Genomic DNA, 21,338 nt, shown 5'->3' on the forward strand with positions numbered 1-21,338 from the left:
ATTATAAAAGCGCAGGTAAAACCAATCCCGATGGTGGGGAGGTGCTAATGCTGTTGGAGGTGAGACCAGGTACCAATGCCAACAGAGTGGGAAGATCACTGATGCACATGGTGGGTGGGATTTTGAGGCACCGATGCAGATGGGGGTGGGGGTGCATACCAGCTGACTCAAGGTGCGTACCTGCACTATTCATGGTGCTTGCTGCATGAGAGGCATCCCTGGGTTCAAATATCCATTTACCTCCTCCCCCGGTATTTGTAATCCTATGGTATCCCTGATAGAATATCTGGTCTATGAGAAGGGGGGGGGGGGGGGGGTACCAGAAGACAGCCTGCACACATTGCACCATGAACCTCTTGGGAGAGATATAGATTTTAAAAAATGTGTTCCATTTGCTTGACTATCATATTTTAATGTTTTATACCCAAAGGGAGTATTATAGTCTCCTAAGCTTCCGCTCCATGGAACTAGGATTTGGGTATTACAATAGGGTACTGGGGCTCTGTGCCAGCTCCAGCAGGAGAATGCAAAGCAGACTAGCACCACATATCATATTCATCTGCAGATCACTCTGCAGTTCCTCCAAAAGCTCAGAGCACATTTTAACCTTTAAAACAAGCTGAAGGATATGTATATTTAGTTGCTTACTGAATATTTCACGGCGTACTGTGACTTGGAAACAAAGGCACCAAACTTTAAAATTCAGAATAATAACACAATGTGTAAATAACACTAATCTTGTAGCAGTAAGAAGGGATACCTGATTATATACCCACTGAACTGTCATACATATTAATGCTTTTTCTTTACATAATTTGCAACTGAACAAGGGTTTAGCATATTTAATTCTATTTTCACTGTTAAATGAGTGCACCAGAGCCATCAGCATTCCCAGTGAACCTGCACTAATTCTCCGAGGCGGCTATAAATAGCTTCTTTATGCATCTTCGCCTAAACCTGCCTGTTAATTATCAGCTCATAATGTGGTTATTCTGTTTCGTAAGTTTGAAGCCAAACTTTCAGCATCTGCATGCACACATACGACCCCACGTGCCCCCAAACATACAGTGAGTGCTGCTGCACCTTGATTACTTTAAAAGCCCAACTCCGATGCTCGTGATCCCCATTTCTAGCTGTCAGTGTATGACACAGTTCTCCCTCTCAGCAATTCATTTTTGATTAGGGATTCTATTCTTAGGTGTTTATAAAGAGTAAATTAAGATGTTTATTTTCAAGCTACGAGGGGGGCCACTGAAACGTTCTCAGCCCAACCAACAGAGCTGGGGCAGTCTCCTTTGAGGGATATACACTTAGGGCTTCTTTTACTAAGATGTGCTGGCATTTTTAGCGCGCGCAAACCACATGCTAAATGAAAAATACTAACGCAAGCTCTATGGAGGCGTTAGCGTTTAGCGTGCGCTAAAACCGCTAGCGTACCTTAGTAAAAGGAGCCCTTAGTCCACGGATTTTCCACTTTTTTCATTCTGTATTTTTTTGATGGAATGAAAAAAAGTGGAAAATCACTGAAGTAAGGAAGAAATTCTAAAACCGGCATCTAAACTTAGGCACTGGTAGGTGCCCTATTGGCGCTTAAGTTAATTGAAGAATGCTGTTAAAAATGGCAAAACATGGCGAGGTTGAAGCACCTACCAGTGCCTAAATAAAAGGTGTCAAAATTACACCTACATATGTGCTTTAGGCTTCTTAATGACAAAGCAGGCATGGCCAATGCTGGAAGTGGTGTTAGGCGGCCTAAAGTGCCTATGTAGGTGTGATTCAAGCAAAGATAGACACTGGAAATATAGGCCTGGAAACCCTGGCCTACGGGAAGTAAGCCTACCATGGCCTACGGGAAGTAGATGCAATTCTGAAACCTGTGCCGATGCGTGATTGACATGAGATCGGTGGCCACCAGTATCGGCGCCAGTTACAGAATCCAGCCCTCGATAGGAGACTGACTCAACTTTGCTGGTTGACCTGAGAACTTTTCAGCGGCTCCTTGTAATTACTGTTCGCTAAGGTACAAAAAAATCAGGGGCTCTTATTCAGACTGTGGGAGACAGGCTGGCTATTCCCCTGGCTGGTGGCGAACCTGGAAATTCAGCCTCTAGAGACATAGCTGGCCAAACTGATATTCATTGGCTGGCCAGCTAAGTCACAGTGGCTAAAGATAGATCTGCTTTTTAGGCGGGTCTATCTGGCCACTAGACTTAGCTGGTTAGCCAGTGAATATTGGTGCTGACTGACTATGTTGAGTGACATAGTTGATAACCAGGATATTCAGTGGGAAATTGCTGGCTCTCTCCCGCTGAATAATGGCTGTAAATAACATAATATACATGATGGTGGGCAAACCTGATGGGGGTGGAGGTACAGCCTGAAAGAACATATGAGCAACAGGAGAGCACTAGAAAAAAGAGCTAGAGTGCATATAGTTGCAGTGGCGTACTTAGTATGTTTGATAGCTGGGGCCGATCATTTTTTAATACTCCTCTCATCTATATGAAAAATTATTTTTAGTAATAATTCACAAGTCCCCTAGACCCGGATGTCTGGTAACCCTATGCCTAGGGCCAAATATAGGCCCTGAGTACAATCAAAGCTTTCAGTACTAACCACAATAAAATGAGATTTCACCTGATTCACTAGCCAAAGCAGTTCCTAATAATAATAATAATAATAATAATAATAATATAATAACGTTATTCTTTTATACCGCCAACACCAGCAGTTCTAGACGGTTTACATAAAAGAGAACTGGACAATCAGTGAACAGATGCAATTGTATGAAAAATACATAGATGCAGTATTAAAACCATCTAAATCAGGTAATAAATTTATCAAACACATTGGTCTTAACTAGTTTCCTAAAAGAGCAGTAGGACAAGGCTAGAGGAATAATTTTGCCTAACCAAGTTTGCAATTTACCTGCCTGAAAGGCAAGTGTCCTCTCCAAGAATGTCTTATATCGACAAGATTTTAGATTAAAATAGCGAAAACTTCAAGTAGCCTTGGTAGATCTATGCCACTAAAAATGAGAGGAAAGAAAAATAGAAGACAATCCAAATGTCGATTTGAAGCAAATGCAAGCAAATTTGAATAGAACTCTTGCTTCAATGGGTAACTCTCATTCCAATGCTACCTGATAAGATTCAGGGCTCCTTTTATCAAGCTGCGCTAGCGGTTTAACGCACGTAATAGCGCACGTTAAACCGCCGGCTGTGGTAGCCGCTAAGGCCTGCCTTGAGCAGGCAGTCGTTTTTTGGTCAGCGCGGGGGATAGCGTGTGATTAAAAGTTGTGCGCACTAACCCCGCTAGCACAGCTTGATAAAAGGAGCCCTCAGCCTTTTCAAATGATTTATTTTAATTTAGTATAATTGAAATAGTTCTTAGTAGCTGTATTAATTGACACACATTTTGAACCAGATGGGTTATGTAATATGGCTCAGTTGCCATTTTACTAAGGGGCCTTTTTACTAAGATGTGTTAGTTGCTAATATGTACCTCATACATCTTAAAAAGACATACTGTGGGACATGCTGAGATATCCTGCAGGAACTGCCAAATGTTATGTGTGCTAACCATGTGCTAAAAAATATATATTTTTGAGGGGGCATGGCAGGAGGTAGAGAATGGGTGTTCCTGACATAAATAACACCTAAAACCACTTTAGATGTCACTAGGCGCAATTCTATAAAGTGTGCCTAATTGTTATAGAATCACATCTAAGTTTATAGAATTTGATCCTAAGGGTCAGAGTCTATAAACATCACACTATAGGTGCCGCTCGGTGTGGTTGTCAATAAAAAAAAAAAAGCCACCATTTATAGAATCACACCGTGTGGCACCAAAGCAGACTTAGGCATCCTAGACGTGGAGGGGCATTTTCGATAAAAATGTCTAAGGGTAACTTGGATGTTTCCACCTGAACGTCCAAAATTAGAGGAACAAAAGACAGTACTCAGTAATTTTTATAATGGCCAAATGCTAATGGCTCTTCCCATAGAAAGTACTAATTTACCCACTGCACTCTTATTGCATTTGTCATACAGCTACATGTAAACCACTTAACATATAGCAGCTACATGTGTAAGAAATGGACCTTCAGAATACAGAAGGGCAATGAATCCTTCCAACTGCTGAAATCTTCATCAGTTCAACTTTTATTGAAATTGTCTATAAATTCATTTCTTCTTCTTTTTTTATCCTTTCATCTTTGTATCTAAAGTTTTGTAATTGTACAACTACTAATGTAAAAATCAATTTGCATCACTTAGCTTCAAATTTTGTTTTTTTCTTTTAAATCTCATCAAAACCACCTCTCCCGACATGCATGTTTCAAGTGAAACTTTCTTCAATGTTGAGGGGAGCAATTGTGGAGGCTTTCATCGGGAGTCAACCCAAATGCTAATGGCAACATTAGCTCATGGTCATCAAGACAAAAAATGCAAAAAAGCTCATTTTTAGAGCTGCGGTAAAAATGACCCAAATGCATACGAAAAACTCACATGAGAACATGGTATGACACTTTTTACTGTAGCTTAGTAAAAGTGCTCCTAGGTGATTCTTGGCTATTGGAAAAGTTTCATGTTCTGCCCAGTCACGTGTGATACTATTCTACATATAATGCATTTCAACCACCACATAAAAATTAAGCAAACACTAAATTTTGGCAATGGAACCAATAAACAAGCAAAAGAAGCCAAATTAAAGATCTGGACATAGGGGTGGGCAACACTGTAATGTCATGTGATGCAGGAGACATCACATGTCCCATATTCAAAGGATTTATGCTTCTATCTTTATGCTCCTAAATTGCCCTCTTTGAAAATTTACTAGTTAAGCTTCTAGTCTGGCTGAAAATAGGGCCCAAATAAGAAGCCCTAACATATGAGCCTATATACAACTTTTTTTTAAAAAAATATTGGGGCTCTAAGATTCTACCTGAGGCAATGAAAGGTTAACTTAGGAGGGAATTCATCAAGTGGCATTATAGCCTTAGCTCAGGAGCAACACAGCAGTCTGTACTCTTGCATGAAGGAACCAGTGGACTCAAAAGTTTAACAGAGATTGAATGATATCCTAGTATCACTCCAAAAGCAGCACAGTAGCACTGGAGTAGACAGTCAATTACAAGAACATATGCAGTTTTCAGTGAGAACAGAGCCATCCCAATGGCTGTGCAAGCAACATGGCCACACAGGTTACAAGAGAGATGGGTATGCAAACGTTGCGCAGCAGGTGGGGTGGGAGTGCTAGAGGGAATGTTACACAGGGTATGATTCCAGCACAGGGTGTTCCTGAATGAGAACTCAAAAGTGACAATGTGGAGAGACATCCAGGAAGTTATACAGGACATTCCTGTGCCTTGTTTTTGCTCTCCACCTAGTGAGTGGAACATGACAGTATTTGTTTATTGAGATTTACTGTATTAACTGCCTTTTTCGTGAAGAGATTCACCCAAAGTGATTTTTAATATACCGAATAGTAATCAGGTACTCTTAAGTATTTTCCCTATTTGTCCCAACAGGCTTAAAATTTAACTGTGGTACTTGGGGCAATGGAGGGATTAAATGATGCCCAGAGTCACAAGGAGAAAGCTGGGATTGAACTCACAACCTCAGGGTGTTGAGAAAGCTGTTCTAACCACAAGACCAGGGGTAGGCAATTTCGATCCTTGAGAGCAGGAGCAAAGTCAGGTTTTCAGGACATCCACAGGAAATATGCATGAGATAGATTTGCATCTCAAGTTTCAAGTTTCAAATTTATTCAGAAATTTTATAAACCGCCCAATCAGCCTTCTAGGCGGTGAACATTATGTTAAAAACATATATGGGGTAACTATACATCGTTTGGAAACAACATTCAAAATTTAAAACATTAAAAACAATTCAAATAACAAACAGAAACAAGAGGGAGGAAGGACAGAGCTACAATTGGCAGTGCATGCAAATCCATCTCATACATATTCATTGTGGAGATCCTGAAAACCTGACCTGGCTCCAGCTCTCGAGGACCAGAATACCTACCTCTGCACTAGACCAGTGGTTCTCAACCCTGTCTTGGAGGACCATCAGGCCAGTCGGGATTTTGGGATAGCCCTAATGAATATGCATGAGAGAGATTTGCATATAATGGAGGTGACAGGCATGCGAATCTGCCCCATGCATATTCATTAGGGCTATACCTAAAACCCGACTGGCCTGGTGATCCTCCAGGACAAGGTTGGGAACCACTGCACTAGACCACACCTCCCCTCAGACAGTAAGCAGGGCTGCCTCTTTGGAAATAATGGCTTTATTGCAATACGAAAAATTTGATTAACTCAAATGGTGCTTTCTTGGAATTTACTGGCTGAAAATTGTTTTGATTCTCTACATATTTCCAAAGCATTTTATCTTATCTGTAATAAGCCAGGTGCAAATAGCTCGTTTCTGGTTCAATAATTTGTTTCCTTTAAAAGGCAAGCATATTATCTAGGACTGCAGACTCAAAGAAACCATTTTCCCCAGAGATAGATGCACTCTAGGGTCAAGGTGATAAGGCACAGACCTTCAGACCAAGAAGGTCACAAAGAAGTCATTTACAAAGGGAAATTCAAGCAAAGTCTAGTCTGAAGATTTTCATTTGCAAATAATAATGAAATTTTACACACACACGCAGTGCAGATAAACTTGTTTTCTGCTGTACATTATGCTTCAGTCACAGCGATCAGTCAAGACACTATTAATGATTCTTCTGGAGCTTTCAAAAAATAAAACACCGAAAAGCTGAAAAAGTGCTAATTATCAACATATGCCTTTGGATAATTATAGATCAAAAAACACAAACCCCCCCCCCAGCAGAGAATGATGATAGAGAAGCCTTTCAAAGTCCATCACTCACTAGATCAGCAGTGTATGTTGAAGAGGGTACAAAATATCAAGACAGAAAAACATGGAGAAACTGTGGCCATGCTTTTGAAAAGGGTGACGATCTCTTCGATGACAGGACATTTGTGATTTTAGGACAGCATTCTCCACGTACTGGAGAGATACCGAACCCAGGATCTTTTATTTTTCCTCATCCCTAACTTTACTCTTATGTGCTATGTTGACTCACTGAAACATAATCTGCAGTTGGGTAAAATAAAAAGGAAAAAAAAATAAAAAGCCCTTTAATTCAGTAGGTTGGTGAATATATGAAATAATCAGCCAACATGGAGGCAATTTTATAACTGGGCACCTCCATTTAGGCCTCCTGAGGCTATGTGGTAGGCGATGGCACAGCGAGGGAAGGAGGTATCCTGGAAGGTGACACCCAGAATTGCTGCGGTGTGTGCCCGCCCGCACTCTTCCCTACCATGCACCCCCTGCGCTCTTCCTCTGTTGCTACTTCCTGGTCCCAGAAGGAGAGCTGAGGCCAGTAATCTGTACATTGTGTACTTACCCCAGATTCTATAAATGTTGACTAAAGTTATGTGTATATATTTGGCTGTGCATCCAAATTGCTGCACACAACTTAATTATTTAACAAGCCAATTGGCAACGATAATTGGCCACTAACAAGCAATTATTAGCACTTTGAATAATTGGCACAAATTAGAATTTACACACACAATTTTCGAAGTGTATTCTATAAAGGGATGGCCATGGGAAGGGCAGGTTGTGGGTGGTCCTAAAAATTATGCACAGTGCTTTAGAATATGCCTGATCCATGCAGAAATTAGGCGTGGACATTTACACCATGTTTTAATTGGCATAAATGATCATGCCTAAATTTTAGTCACAGATACTCATATTCTATAAACTGCGCCTAACTTTAGGTAAGGTGTATAGATTAGTGCTATACGCATTTTATTTTGCACTGATTTTTCCAGTGCCATATATAGGGCTCCTTTTACGAAGGTGCGTTAGGGCTTTAACACGCGGAAAAGCGCGCACTAAAATGCCACGCACTAGCCGCTACTGCCTCCTCTTGAGCAGGCTGTAGTTTTTCAGCTAGGGTGCACTATAGCGTGCGCTAATCCAGTGCGTGCGCTAAAAACGCTAGCGTACCTTCGTAAAAGGAGCCCATAGAGTTGAGTAATAAATGTAGGAGTGAATATATCTAAAGTAATGCAGATAAAAAGCTTACTGTTGTGGTGTAAGCAGCTTCAGGATCATCCTCCATAATGCGAGAGAGGCCAAAGTCAGACACTTTGCACACCAGGTTGCTGTTGACGAGAATATTGCGTGCTGCCAGGTCTCGATGCACGTAGCCCATGTCGGAGAGGTACTTCATGCCGGATGCTATTCCACGCAGCATGCCCACCAGTTGGATGACTGTAAAGTGACCATCGTGCTTCTATAAGAAAGATAGTACAAAGCAACATTTGAAGGAGATCTTCATATCCAGGTGGGACTAAAAACATATCTTAGATAATGTGATGAAGTCAATATTTTTGTCACCAAAGCATCTATTAAATTGAGTCAAGGTTTTGTGCTGATCTGTTTTAAACTCCCACCAATTATAACACTCTGAGACGTATCCCCTCTCCTTTTGCAAAAGCGTGGAAGAGTTTTTAGCACCAGCCAGCACACTGAATGTTCTGCGTTGCTCAGACGCTTATAGGAACTCTGTGACCGTCAGAGCAGCGTAGAGTATTCAGCATATCGGTTGGCACTAAAAATCTCTTCTGAACTTTTGTAAAAGGTGGGGGGAGGGGGGGTATATTTTGTGGCACTTTATCCAGTTAAAAAAAAAGTGGTTACTTTTTTTTATGGAAGTAGGAAAGGGCTATTTTGAATTTAGCTCACATCTTTTCAGCAGTGGTTCAAGGTAAGCTATGAGTACATTCAGGTAGAGTAGGTATTTTTCTGTCCCCACTCAGTGTACAATTTAAAGGATTTATGCTCCTAAACTGATCTCAGAAAATTTACTAGTTAAGCTTCTAGTCTGGCTGAAAATAGGGCCCAAATAAGAAGCCCTAACATATGAGCCTACTTACAAATATTGGGGCCCTAAGATTGTACCTGATGCAATGGAAGGCTAACTTAGCTGGAAATTCATCAAGTGGCATTATAGCCTTAGCACACATTAAAGGAATTAACGCATGCTAAATGCTCAAAAGGCCATTCTACACCTATGGAATTTTAACATTTTGCATGCACTAATTCCCTTAATGTACGTCAAGGTGAGTAAAGACCATAATGCTGCTTGATGAATTCCCCTCTTAACTGGTCAGTATGGAACAAAATTTTATTTTTTGTCCTTAATTAATACATGTTCTTTCTTAATTGCCTATGCCACAAAAAGTATAGAAAATGACTATCATTTCCCTCAAACTTTGCTTTTGTGACCGACATTGATATTTTGAAATTTAACTTTTTCCCTGCTCTATAATGGAAACAAGTACCTGTCTATTTTACTGGCTTGCTCAGTGCACCTCATAGAGGATTGCAACAGCATCAAGACCTTATTAGGCACCTTGAAGTATGATGAGTATGGCTGGGTGGTCATCAAAGACTTCAAAACGGTAGCATTCCTATTGGGCGGTTTTACTAGGTTTCCCTGATATCTCTGCTTTTGGGATAGTAGGAACACTAAGGTGCACTACCAAAGGCAGGACTGGCCACAGAAGACTGAGTTCTTTGTGGGGAGAAAAAACGTCAAATGGGAACCACTGGTGGACCTCTGGAAGGTGCTGATGCCATCACTTCACATCAAAGTGGGCCTAACGTAACAATTTGTCTGAGCTCTAAATAAGGAGTCGGCAGCCTTCAAGTACCTTCACGATGTCTTCCCTAATCTGTCTGAGGCAAAGGTCAAAGTTGTTGTTTTTGTTGGACCCAAGAAGCTAACTAGGAAGGACAAAGTGGATTGGGCTGGGGCTTCCTGAGCAATCACAAGGCTGAAAGCTAAGTGGATTTGGTTGAGAAGCTGGTGAAGAATTACAGTAAAATGGGCTGTAGGATGTCTCTTGAATTCCATGCTCTTGATGCTCACCTTGAAATATTCAAGGAGAACATGGGAGCATACTCAGAGGAACAATGTGAGTGCTTCTACCAGGATATACTAGACTTTGAACGCTTCTATCAAGGACAATATAATGAGAGACTATATTGGGGGCTGATTCGTGAAAGCGACTTACAATATAATTGCAAATCTCTAAAAACTACTCATTTCTAAATCTCCTGTGGTCATCTTTGCATAACTTCAATATAAATACCTGTTAATTGTGATTCATGTATTGTTTTTTTATGACTTTATAAGAATGAAAAGATGAAAATTTGGCATTTTCACATTTTAAATAGGTAAATTGCACATTTCAACTATCCTGGTCACAAAAGTAAAGTTTTATGGAAATAACAGACATTTTCTATACTTTTTAGGCATGAGCAATTAGGAAATTTTGCTTTCTGCCCAGGAACAAAAATCGTGTTATATAGTGTTATTTTTAATTGGATATTTAAATAACTATCTGGTTAAATTGGTGCTGCTGAATCTTGTAGGTTAGAGTTAACCAGATATCTCTATCTAGATCTTATCTTTAGACCTGCTATTTAGTTCAACTTAACTGGTTGTTTTTAACCCAATAGTACTGATCATTGGCACTGTCCAGTTAGTAGTAAATTGCATTCCTTACATTGCTCTCATGCCTTACAAATTCAGCTGATTGATTTTTTATTTTATCTTTACTATCATTTTAAGTCAGAACATCCCCAAAACAGGGTACATTAATACATCCTACCTGCATCATTAATAACACAATGCACATTTTTTATAACCAGATAAGCTGATACAAAGACTGAGCAAATCATTTTTGCATTGCTGAATCTCTTCATCTGCCTTCTGGAAATAATAGAATTACTCTTTCCAAGGGCAACATTTGCTATTTTGCTGTAAAATGAAGGTGCTACCCTTGATCAAACAATTGAGGCCTTTTTTAATGGAAACTGCTTTGTTTAAAAGCGGTATATAATTTTTTTTAATAAATAAATAATTTTTGTCAAAATTGAATCTTATTTAATAAAAGTGGTTCATGCATTAAGTTCCATTCAACGGGATTATTGCAATTCATTATATCAAGGGTTGTCCAATAGCAGCCCGAAAAGGTTGCAATTAGTTTAGAATGCTGCTGCAAAGTTGGAAGCTGGAAAGAAAAAAATTGATCATATGTGTAAGTCTCTTTTAAGATTCCCTTATATACAGCATAAGGCTTTTCGAGTAGTGTTGACTAAATATATGGCAGAGAAATTGAGTGAATATGTACCTTCTCGTACCTTGTGATCATCTCAAAAGAGTTTGTTACAACTTGTATTGAGCTTTGCAAGATTGACAACTACCGTATATACGCAAATATAAACCAGGATTTTAGGGCCAAAAAATTGGCCTGGGGTTCCAGCTTAATGTTCGAGCCAAAGCCCCCTCCCAGAAATTTGCAGGCCGCCGCCACTGCTAGGCTCTGCCCCCTGCCCTCCTCCCTAACCTATCTGCCCTGCCCTGTCCTCATACCTATGCCGATCCCTGTTGGAGGTGCAGCGGGCAGGAGCAAGCTTGCCGAGCTCTTGCTCTGCTGCTAACCGGATGCCACAGATCGAGTTTCTTCAGTCACTGAGTGGCATGAGCAGGAGTGCGATTTGGCGCTGTTGCTTGGCGCTGAGCAGCTTCCTTACTGGCTCCTGCAAATTCTTGAAGAAACTGGATCTGCGCAGCTGGATAGCAGTGGGGCAGGAGCTCATAAAGCTTGCTCCTGCTCGCTGCACCTCCACCAGGGATCGGCAGAGGTATGAAGATAGGAGAGGGAGAGGGGACAGGGGGCAGAGAGTGGGAGGGAGGGAGGGTGCGGAGTCTGACAGGAGATAGAAGGAAGGGTGCTGGGTGCAGAGCCTGACAGGGGAAGTAGGGAAGGAAGGAAGGGTGCTGGGTGCAGAGCCTGACAGGGGAAGTAGGGAAGGAAGGAAGGGTGCTGGGTACAGAGCTTGACAGGGGAAGGAGGGAAGGAAGAAAAGGTGATGGGTGCAGTGCCTGACAGGGGAGGAAGGGAAGGGTGCTGGGTGAAGAGCCTAACAGGGAAGGGAGGGAAGGAAGGAAGGGTGCTGGGTGCAGGATCTTATGGGGAGGGAGGGAAGGAAGGGTGCTGGGTACAGAGCTTGACAGGGGAGGGAGGTAAGGAAGGGTGCTGGGTGCAGTGACTGACAGGGGAGGTAAGGAAGGGTGCTGGGTGCAGAGCTTGGCAGGGAAGGGGCTGGGTGCAGAGCCTGATGGCAGGACACTTGAATATTAAGTCGCCCGACATATTCAAGTCAACCATTTTTCCTCCTTTTTGGGGGTCTCGACTTATATTCGGATCGACTTATATTGGAATATATACTATACTAGAAACAGAATGTTCTGTTATATTGGACCTCATTTTGGAATTGTTTGCTGAATGATTTTCATGTAATTTCTAGTTATACTATCTATTGCAAAGCTTTAAAATCCTGGCTATTTAGAATCAGCTTTGGGTTATCTGATAGATGTACTAAATACAGTGATAGAATTAGGCTGATGTAGAAAATAATTTGTTGTTTTTGTCTAATCATTGTTTATATTGGTTTATTTGTAGGAAATTGTTTTTAGGTTAATTATTACTTATATTAGATTATTTGTAGGAGATTGTTTATATTGTACTTGTTTTTGTTATTTTAATCATTTTTAAGTGTATACCACTTGAACACATGATTGTATTTAGTGGTATATCCAGCAAATAAATCAAATCAAATCTCTGAAAATCCATATTTGTGGCTGCCTTTCAAAGATATGCACCGGGGTACAAAATCCAAAAGGAGGAAGTTTTTCTGAAGCATTTAGGTTTTAGGATTGCTTTCTAACAACAAGGAGCTGGTTTTCTGAAAAGCTACTGAAGGAACATAGGCACATGTGAGAAAGGGTAAGCCGGTGAATAGCATTTCTTTTTCTTTTTTTTGTAGTTCTTCTGGTTATCTCCTTCATTAGATGAGTGTCACTGATATAACTACAGAAGGAACATGCTGTACCAAAACTGAAAGCTCTCTCAGCTCCACAGCATTTTCAACGGAATCGCTGAGGACACTAGAAAAGTTTTTGACTTCCTGTTACATTTTCTTACATGTCAGAGATAATGGGAGACAAGAAGTATTAGAGGATTAATTATACTTGTAATTTTTGAGAGGAATGTATGAACTCAGGAGAAAAATTAATTCTGTTTCTCAGAAAGAGCTAGGGTCCAATTTTTCTGTTTTACTGTATATGTATTCTATTGAGGAATGTGGACTTACCATATTAGTTCGTCCTTTGTTTTTTTTTTTTTTTTTGCAATAATGATGTTTTATACCATGGATATTCCCCTACAAATACTGTTGTTTTGAATAAGACAAAACTACATTTGTATCCCATAATGAATTTCCCTATAATCAATGTGTTACTGTTAAATAAAGAGTTGGAGCTCAGATTTCTAATTATACGATTTACGTTTTAAGAGTTTGGAGGATGTTTGCATAAACTGAAAAAAATGAATAAATTACTGTTTCTGAATGCTACAAGGGGGTGTTGAAAAGTTCTCAGCCCAACCAAAAAGCTTCCTAAATTCTGAGCATTATTTTGCCACTGTAGCTAAAAAGAGTGTTATCTTATTTCGTTAAGTGCCAATTTGCAGAAACGAAATTCTATGTTATAACATTGCTTCAGATCATTCATTGAACCATATCCACATCATTCTCGTCTTGGTTGGGCTGAGAACTTTTCAGCACCCCCTTGTAGTTGCTTAGGAGCCCTTTTAGTGGCAAAAAAGTGGCCTAACTATACATTGGAGGTAGGGGGCCTTCTTGGTGGAAGGCTTGGACACAGGCACAGGGGAGGAGAATGGGGAGAGGCATGAATTGGGGGGATTGGAGGATCTTGTGTATTTAGGTGTAGTTTTTTTCCAGTGCTAAGTGATGAGCCAGAGGTTAAGAATAGGTTTGTGGGAACAGACTGTATGGCATTGTGGAACCATAGTAATTTGGTTTTGGCAGTATTTAATTTTAGTTTGTTGGCGAGTGCCCAGAGTAGATTTTTTTCCAATGCCTTTGGAAACTTGTTTGGAGAATTTCCTGGCATCAGAATGGAGTGGAATCAAGAGGGAGATGTCATCTGCATAGGATAACAGACATTCCCCATCAGGTTACCCAGTCTGCTCATGAATATGTTGAAGAGAACCAGTGAGACTGGGGACCCTTGAGGTACTCCAAAGACTGCTTTCCAGCTTTACTAAACCGTGGTAAGAGCTAGCACATGTTTACCATGGGAGGCGCACTGGTGTGCCGCAGGATGTGCATTGCCAATTTGCACATGCACACTAAGACTTTTTTTAAAATTTATTTTGGAAGGGGACATGTTAAAAGGTAGACAGTGGAAATGACAGCTCTGATCAGTGTGTGATGTGTTCAGGGCAGGATTAATTCATCGAGGGCCCCTAGGCACACAAGTACACTGGGCCCCCTGCCCTGCCCCACCCCACCACGCGCCCAGGTGGAAACAGGAAGCTGCGTCAGAGGGAAGCTTTGGGCTAGCAGCACCGCTTGCACAATTACAGTTCCCATTGCCTTTCTTACCCGGGTTGCTTGCTTGTCTTACTTTCCGTCGAAGGGGGGGAGGCCGAGTTGCCGATCGGGGGGGAGGGGGGCCACGTTGCTGATCGGGTGGGGGGCCCGCATTACCGATCGATGCTGGAGGGGCCCATCGGCGTTTGGAAAAAACAATATTGATGCCCTTCTTCATCGGGCTCCCCTGACCATTTCGGGCCCTAGGCACGTGCCTACTTGGCCTATTGGTTAATCCTGCCCTGGATGTGTTGCCACATGCTAATAGGTTAACATGAAGCCCTTACTGCCTACAAAATAGATGGTGGTTGGGGCTCAAATGGCAAGTTTGTTTCTTTTAATGGCTATGCTCTAATGGCACAATTAGCATGTGGACATTCATTTAGAAAATGGGGAAATCAGCCATTTTCTGACTGCACCAAAAGCTTCTCAGTAAGCTTATACAAGAAAGAAAGGTTAGAAATAGAATGAAAATTGTTCAAGGAGTTGGGATCAAGGCCAGGTTTTCAATTTGTTTTCATATTTTTGGACAAAATTTTACTCCAAAGCAAACTAACACCCCCCTCCCCCCTCCTATTTACAAAACCACAACAGCGTTTTTTAGCACCAGCTGGTGCAGTGAATGCCCTGCACTGCTCTGACACTCATAGAGTTCCTATGAGCATCGGGAGCAGTGCAGAGCATTCAGTGTGACAGCCAGTGCTAAAAATAACCTTTCATGGTATTGTAAAAGGGGGTGGGGGGGGGTAAGGGGCCTTTTTACAAAGCTGCAGTAAACACTATTGCATGCTTACTGCAGCACAAAATGACTTGCTGTGAGGCACACTGAAGTGCCCTGTGGCAATTTAGGGATGTGTGCATGCTACCTATGTACTAAAAAATACCCCCTCCCCCATTTTTTTTACAGAGTCGCACTAGCAAAAGCCCCGAAACCCTTTAAATCTCTGGGTTTCAGGGTAAAAGGAGGGGAAATTTATCTTTTAGTATTGGGAATGGGTCTGCAGGCATGTTCTGCACTAAGGGCCTGATTCTATAAATGGCACCTAAATCGGTAAATGCCTAGGAAAATGACACCTACCACCTGCCATTCAAAGATAGGTGCCATTTATAGAATCACGCCTGGTGGTGACCTAAACCAACCCCCCCTCCTTTTACAAAACCGTGATAGCGATTTTTAGCGTAGGCAGGCACACTGAATGCTCCACAGTGCTCCCAATGCTCATAGAGTTCCTATGAGCGTCAGGAGTAGCACGGAGCATTCAGCACACCAGCCTGTGCTAAAAAAATGCTAGTGTGGTTTTGTAAAGGGGGAGGGGGGGCAAGTTAGGTGCTGCTAGGCATCTGCAACTTAGGCCAGGATTTTCTTGACCTAAAATACCAGTGCCTAACTCATTCCATGCCCAAATTCCGCCTCTAACCATGCTTACTTTTCGGGTAGGCACCTCAATGTAGACGTCTACATAGTACCTACCGAGTTAGGCACTTACCCCCAAATTAATTTTTTTAAATCATTTTTTAATTGGTTTTTAATGGCACTGTTCAATTAACAGTGTTGATTGAACCAATTAAAAAATGCCTAACGGCAGGTGCTTTTTATAGAATCAGGGCCTAATCGCTTAGCACACAGTTGTTGCCAAATGCTAACCAATTAGCATAGGTTTAGCACACATTAATGGCCACATGCTAATGGGAAAATTTGCACATAGCTATTAATGAGGGAAATAGGAATATCAACTATTTTACTCCAGTGGCAAAAATGGCCTTAGCATGTGGGAGTGAGCTGCATAAGGGAACATTAAGGCCGCCTTTTGCCACTGTTTAGCCGGCCGAGAATGGGTCCTGGCTGGCTGAATAGCGCATAGCCGGCTATTCAGTGATATTCAATGGGAGATAAGTGACTATCTTCTGCTGAATATCTAGCCACTGCCAATATTCAGCAGCTCACTGGCTAACTTTGGGGGGTCAGATAGAATCGCCTATAAGGGTGGTCTTTCTTTGACCATTAATGTAATGTAATTTATTTCTTATATACCGCTACATCCGTTAGGTTCTAAGCGGTTTACAGAAAATATACATTAAGATTAGAAATAAGAAAGGTACTTGAAAAATTCCCTTACTGTCCCGAAGGCTCACAATCTAACTAAAGTACCTGGAGGGTAATAGAGAAGTGAAAAGTAGAGTTAGAGGAAAAATAAAAATAAAATAAACATTTTAACAAGACAGCATTGATCTAAATACTTTGGAAGGTAGAAGAGAGGAGAGAAAGGAATGATGAAGTGATGAAGTGGAGCAAATAAGTGTAGGAGGAGCGATTGACGTTTCCAGAAAGGGCTTAAGACTTAGCTGGCCAGCCGCTGAATATTGGTCCAGCTGGCTATGTCTTGGCTGGCCAAAAATAAGACTGCAAATTCAATTCCAGTCGTTGGATAAGGCACCAGCATTGAATTTCCAGTATCACCATAGACTGCAGGAGATCACCAGTGATTTTCTGTGGTCTGAATATTAAGGCCTTGTGCTTTTACTTTCATTTGTCTATAATATAACTAGGACTTCTATTAGGTATTTCTAAATTGTAAATTTAGATGTTTGCTTTTCAGATAATTAGGGTTCTTTAAGGGTACAAAGCAAGTAAGTGTTTGCCAGTGTATTTGCACCACAGGTGCTGTTGCTGAGTGGGTATATAGATTTATGTTACTTATTATTCATCATCACAGAAAAGCCTATGAAAGAGCGATGAAAAGCCAAGGGAGGGGTTGAGAGATACTATGAGAAGTGATGCTTTCCCAGTGTTTATCAAACAAACATCTAGTTTAGGGGTCCTTTTACTAAAGGATGTTAAGCTAAAAATTTTGAAAGCTTATCTATCTCAAAAGGCATTTAATTGCGTCACTGAGACTTGAAATCTAAGAGGTTATAAGGCTTTATAATGATTTATGGCGGTGATTGGATGACTGTTGAGGTGTTTGTTTTGTGGGGGTTTTAAAGGTTGGGTTTTTCCTTTAATTTAATGGAGTTCCTTTCTTAATTTATCAAGTTTCAAGTTTTATTTAAAATTTGATAAATCGCTTAATCATACTTCTAAGCGATGAACATAGCAAAAAATTTTACAACATTCATTTTTATTGTAAACCACAACAATTTCCTATTTATTGTAAATTTGTGGTATATCAAATAAAGGCACCTGTACCTGTAACTGTTAACACGTGGTGAGAGTGAGAACACATGATCTTTCAAACACGTTAAAGCATTTTGCAGTATTTGTCCTGTTTCCATGCATTAAATTGCATGTTAGAAAACATACTTAGAAGAAACGGAGCGATTATTTTGTTGATAATATAACATTAATATGGTGAGGCTGAACCATGCATTCCCAAATCAAGCACACATTCACCAAAACAAAGTCTATGAAAAAGTCTCTGACAGTATTGAAAGAAAATGTGCCATCTCCTTAAAGCACGACTGGGCTCAAAGGCTGATTCTATAAACGGTGCCTAAATAAATGGCGCCGGCTGCATGTCGACCACATTTAGGTGCCGTTTACAGAATTGTGGCTAGCGGCGCCTATGTAAAAACGTAGGGACCTGAAATATAGGCGAGGGTTTTAAAGGCCCACATTTCAGGCACCTAACCCCCTCTTCTATGAAACCGCGCTAGCGGGTTTTAGCGCAGAGAAACGCGCTGAGTGGCCTACGCTGCTCCCGATGCTCATTGAGTTCATGCATCAGGAGCAGTGCGGGCCATTCAGTGCAGCGCCTCGCGCTAAAAACTGCTTCACGGTTTCATACAAGAGAGGGTAAGTCTTTTGAGAATCATACTTAGCAGCGCCTAAGTTATGCTCTGCCCATAGAAATGCCCACTTAGGCTTTAGGTGCCACTAAATGCCATGCGATATGCACCTATATTTTATAGAATCGGATGGGCACCTATTGCCTAATTATCATTATTATTTTTGTTAAGCAATTATTGGCCCTGTTAAAAGTATTTTGCCAATTTAGGGGCCCTTTTGTTAAGGCGCGCTAACTGATTTAGGGCTCGCTAAATGCTAAGGCATCCATTATATTATATGAGTGCCTTAACATTTAGTGCATGCTCAATTGGTTAGCATGCCTTAATAAAAGGACCCCTAATTTAAGTGCCTGACTTTAGGCACTCTTTATAAAATCAATCACAAATTGTCTGTTCCTTCATAAAGGTTTGATTAGGAATGTTCTAGTTAAATATGGTAGCTTTACATCGTAGAGAAATCAATTACATTTCTATGTTAAGTCCTTTACTTTTCTGTACCTCAGCTGTAACATATCATCATACACAGAAAATGCACCCTGGGGAGAGCTTGCTTTTCTTCACTACAAATCCATGAATAGCATTATGGAAAAAATTAATTTATGATAAATGATTTAAACTCCCAGCTTCAAATAGCTTCCTACTCAAACGCCATCAGAAAATGAAACCTTACCCGTAGAAAGGAGTCAAGTGATCCATTCTCCATGTACTCAACCACGATCATTACTGGCCTACCTGCAGTGACAGTAAGGGAGTAAGTTAGGATTAGAGAGAGGTCGAAGGCTGTCCAGACATTATGAACACGTTATCTTGAAATATGGTGCATTTCCAAACCTTTAGCTCTGTATGAATAGCTTTTTATTCTTTCCTTAATAAACCTTTGTAAAGAACATGATTTAGATTCAAAACATTCTCTGGTCAATATTCAAAGTGATTTAAGCTGGCAGGAGATGCTACTGCCGCTTAAATAGCACTCTGCAAGTCAGCCACCACTATTTAGTGGCATTTAACAGGGCAGTGTGGCTGAATATCAGCACTAATCAGCCATTTTTAATGTGGGCAAGTGAGAGCACGAGAGAGGCATTTTGAAGGCAGAGTCAGAGAGGCACTAGGACTATGCTAGTGGGCAGTATTCAGTGCCAGTGCCTGCAAGGCTAAGTAACCAAATAGGCCTGCATAAACAGCAGTCCTAAATTTGATCACCTAGTTATGCAGATGCTGATACAAGGTCTGAACCACCCTCCTGACCCCTAGATCACTGGCAGAACTGCTTCCCAACTCCTTGATCACCAGCAGAATCCCTTTCTGACCTTTCCATCACTAGCAGAACTCTAGCATCTGATCACAAGCAGAACCCCCTATCAACCTCAATCACCAGCAGAACCCCTTTCTACCCCCACCCTGAGCCCCAACAGGCCCTCTTCAAGCCTACCTATCATTCTTGGTGGTCTAGTGGTCCATGGAGCAGGAATAAATCTTATGTGTTGATGCCCCTCATGGTTCTTCAACTAAAATGACCACCACTACCTCCAGCAACACCATTTTAATTGAGGACTCAGAAGGATCTTGTGTCAGCACCTGCATAACTAGGTAATTAAATTTAGGACTGCTGTTTATGCAGCCCTATTTGTTTATTTAGCCATGTGGGCACTGGCACTGAATGTTGCCTACTTGCATAGCTCCCAGTGCCTCTCTGACTTCAAAATGCCTCTCTCTCACTCTCTCACTCGCCCACATTAAAAATGGCTGATTAGTGCTGATATTCAGCCACACCAAGGCAAGGGCACATGACCATAAAAGAATTATGCACAAAAGTACAATTTGCCAAAATAAATCAATTGCAGCCTCTGTAATATTTAAAAAGGAATCAAAAATACTGTTTAATCACCTAAAAAAAACTATAAATGCTTAAAAAAATGCTATGGATTTCAGCTACAGCCCATTATTCTTAGGGCTCACTAAAACCAGTTTCAACTGATATCTACAAGAGGCAAAGAAGGGGAGGGGGACAAGGGAAGTAGAGAGGTAAGTGATGAGCTGTGTTGTGCAACAGGATAAGTGGCGGCTGTTGCCTGCATGTGATATAAAAGGGAACATAGCTCTCATGTAAGCTCAATAATGGCTCTTTTTATTAAGGTGTGCTAATGATTAGCACTTGCTAAATGCTAAGATGCCAATTATATTCTGATGGGCATCTTTAGCATTTAGTGTGTGCCACTATTTGGCAAACCTTAGTAAAAGGACTTCTGAGAAAGAAAGGAAAATGGTAAAACCAGAGGGCATAATTTGAGGTTGAAGGATGGTAGACTCAAGAGTAATAAGGATAAGGTGGTTGACGTCTGGAATGCACTCTCGAGGGAGGTGGTGGAGAGAAAAACAGTGACAGAGTTCAAAAAAGCATGGGATGAACACAGAAGATCTCTAATCAGAAAATAATGGTATAGATATTGAAGAACTAAGGCCAGTACTGGGCAGAATTGCATGGTCTATGTCCCGTATATAGCCATTCAGTTGAGGATGAGCTGGGGAGGGCTTTGACAGCTGGGATGGTTTAGATAGACTGAAGTGAGCTTTGATAGAGACTCCAGTAGATGGAGTTAAATGTGTTATCTTGTGGTGTAAAGTGATATTGCTGTCTTAATTTATTTTTATAGTGTACATCTCTTGTGTATTAAAGAAAAAATCATGTACAAATTTAGAACAATATTACCATAATAAAGTGGTTGGTCCATCAGCCTACTCCCCCATCCCCGCCAAACTTAGATATGGCAGGAGGGATGCCCACTCCCTCCTGCCATCGGGCCTCCCTCGATGTCACCCCACCCCTCCTGTCGCCCCCTGTACCTATAAATTGGTAGCAGGAGGGTGCCCAGCAGTGTTCCCGCTAAGCTGCGTTGGCCTGCGCTCGCGCACAAAATATTACATCGCAGCGCAAAGTTTCTCTTCACAGCGCACACACGCGTCGGTAAGGTAAGGGGACGCATTGGGGGGATT

General features: G+C 41.2%; 1 protein-coding gene across 1 annotated transcript in view; it reads right to left on the bottom strand.

Annotated features, from left to right (window-relative positions):
- The window catches only part of EPHA6 (EPH receptor A6), an 895,964-nt gene that overhangs the window by 52,491 nt on the left and 822,135 nt on the right, over window positions 1-21,338 (bottom strand). Inside the window, exons 12-13 of the mRNA XM_033941517.1 lie at window positions 19,018-19,079; window positions 8,116-8,325 (exon numbers count right to left, since the gene is read on the bottom strand). Of these exons, the coding sequence (XP_033797408.1) occupies window positions 8,116-8,325; window positions 19,018-19,079 (272 nt within the window). The remainder of the gene's footprint in view (window positions 1-8,115; window positions 8,326-19,017; window positions 19,080-21,338) is intronic.

This window comes from Geotrypetes seraphini, chromosome 4 (assembly GCF_902459505.1).
Source record: "Geotrypetes seraphini chromosome 4, aGeoSer1.1, whole genome shotgun sequence".
In the NCBI taxonomy this organism is placed as follows: Eukaryota; Metazoa; Chordata; class Amphibia; order Gymnophiona; family Dermophiidae; genus Geotrypetes; species Geotrypetes seraphini.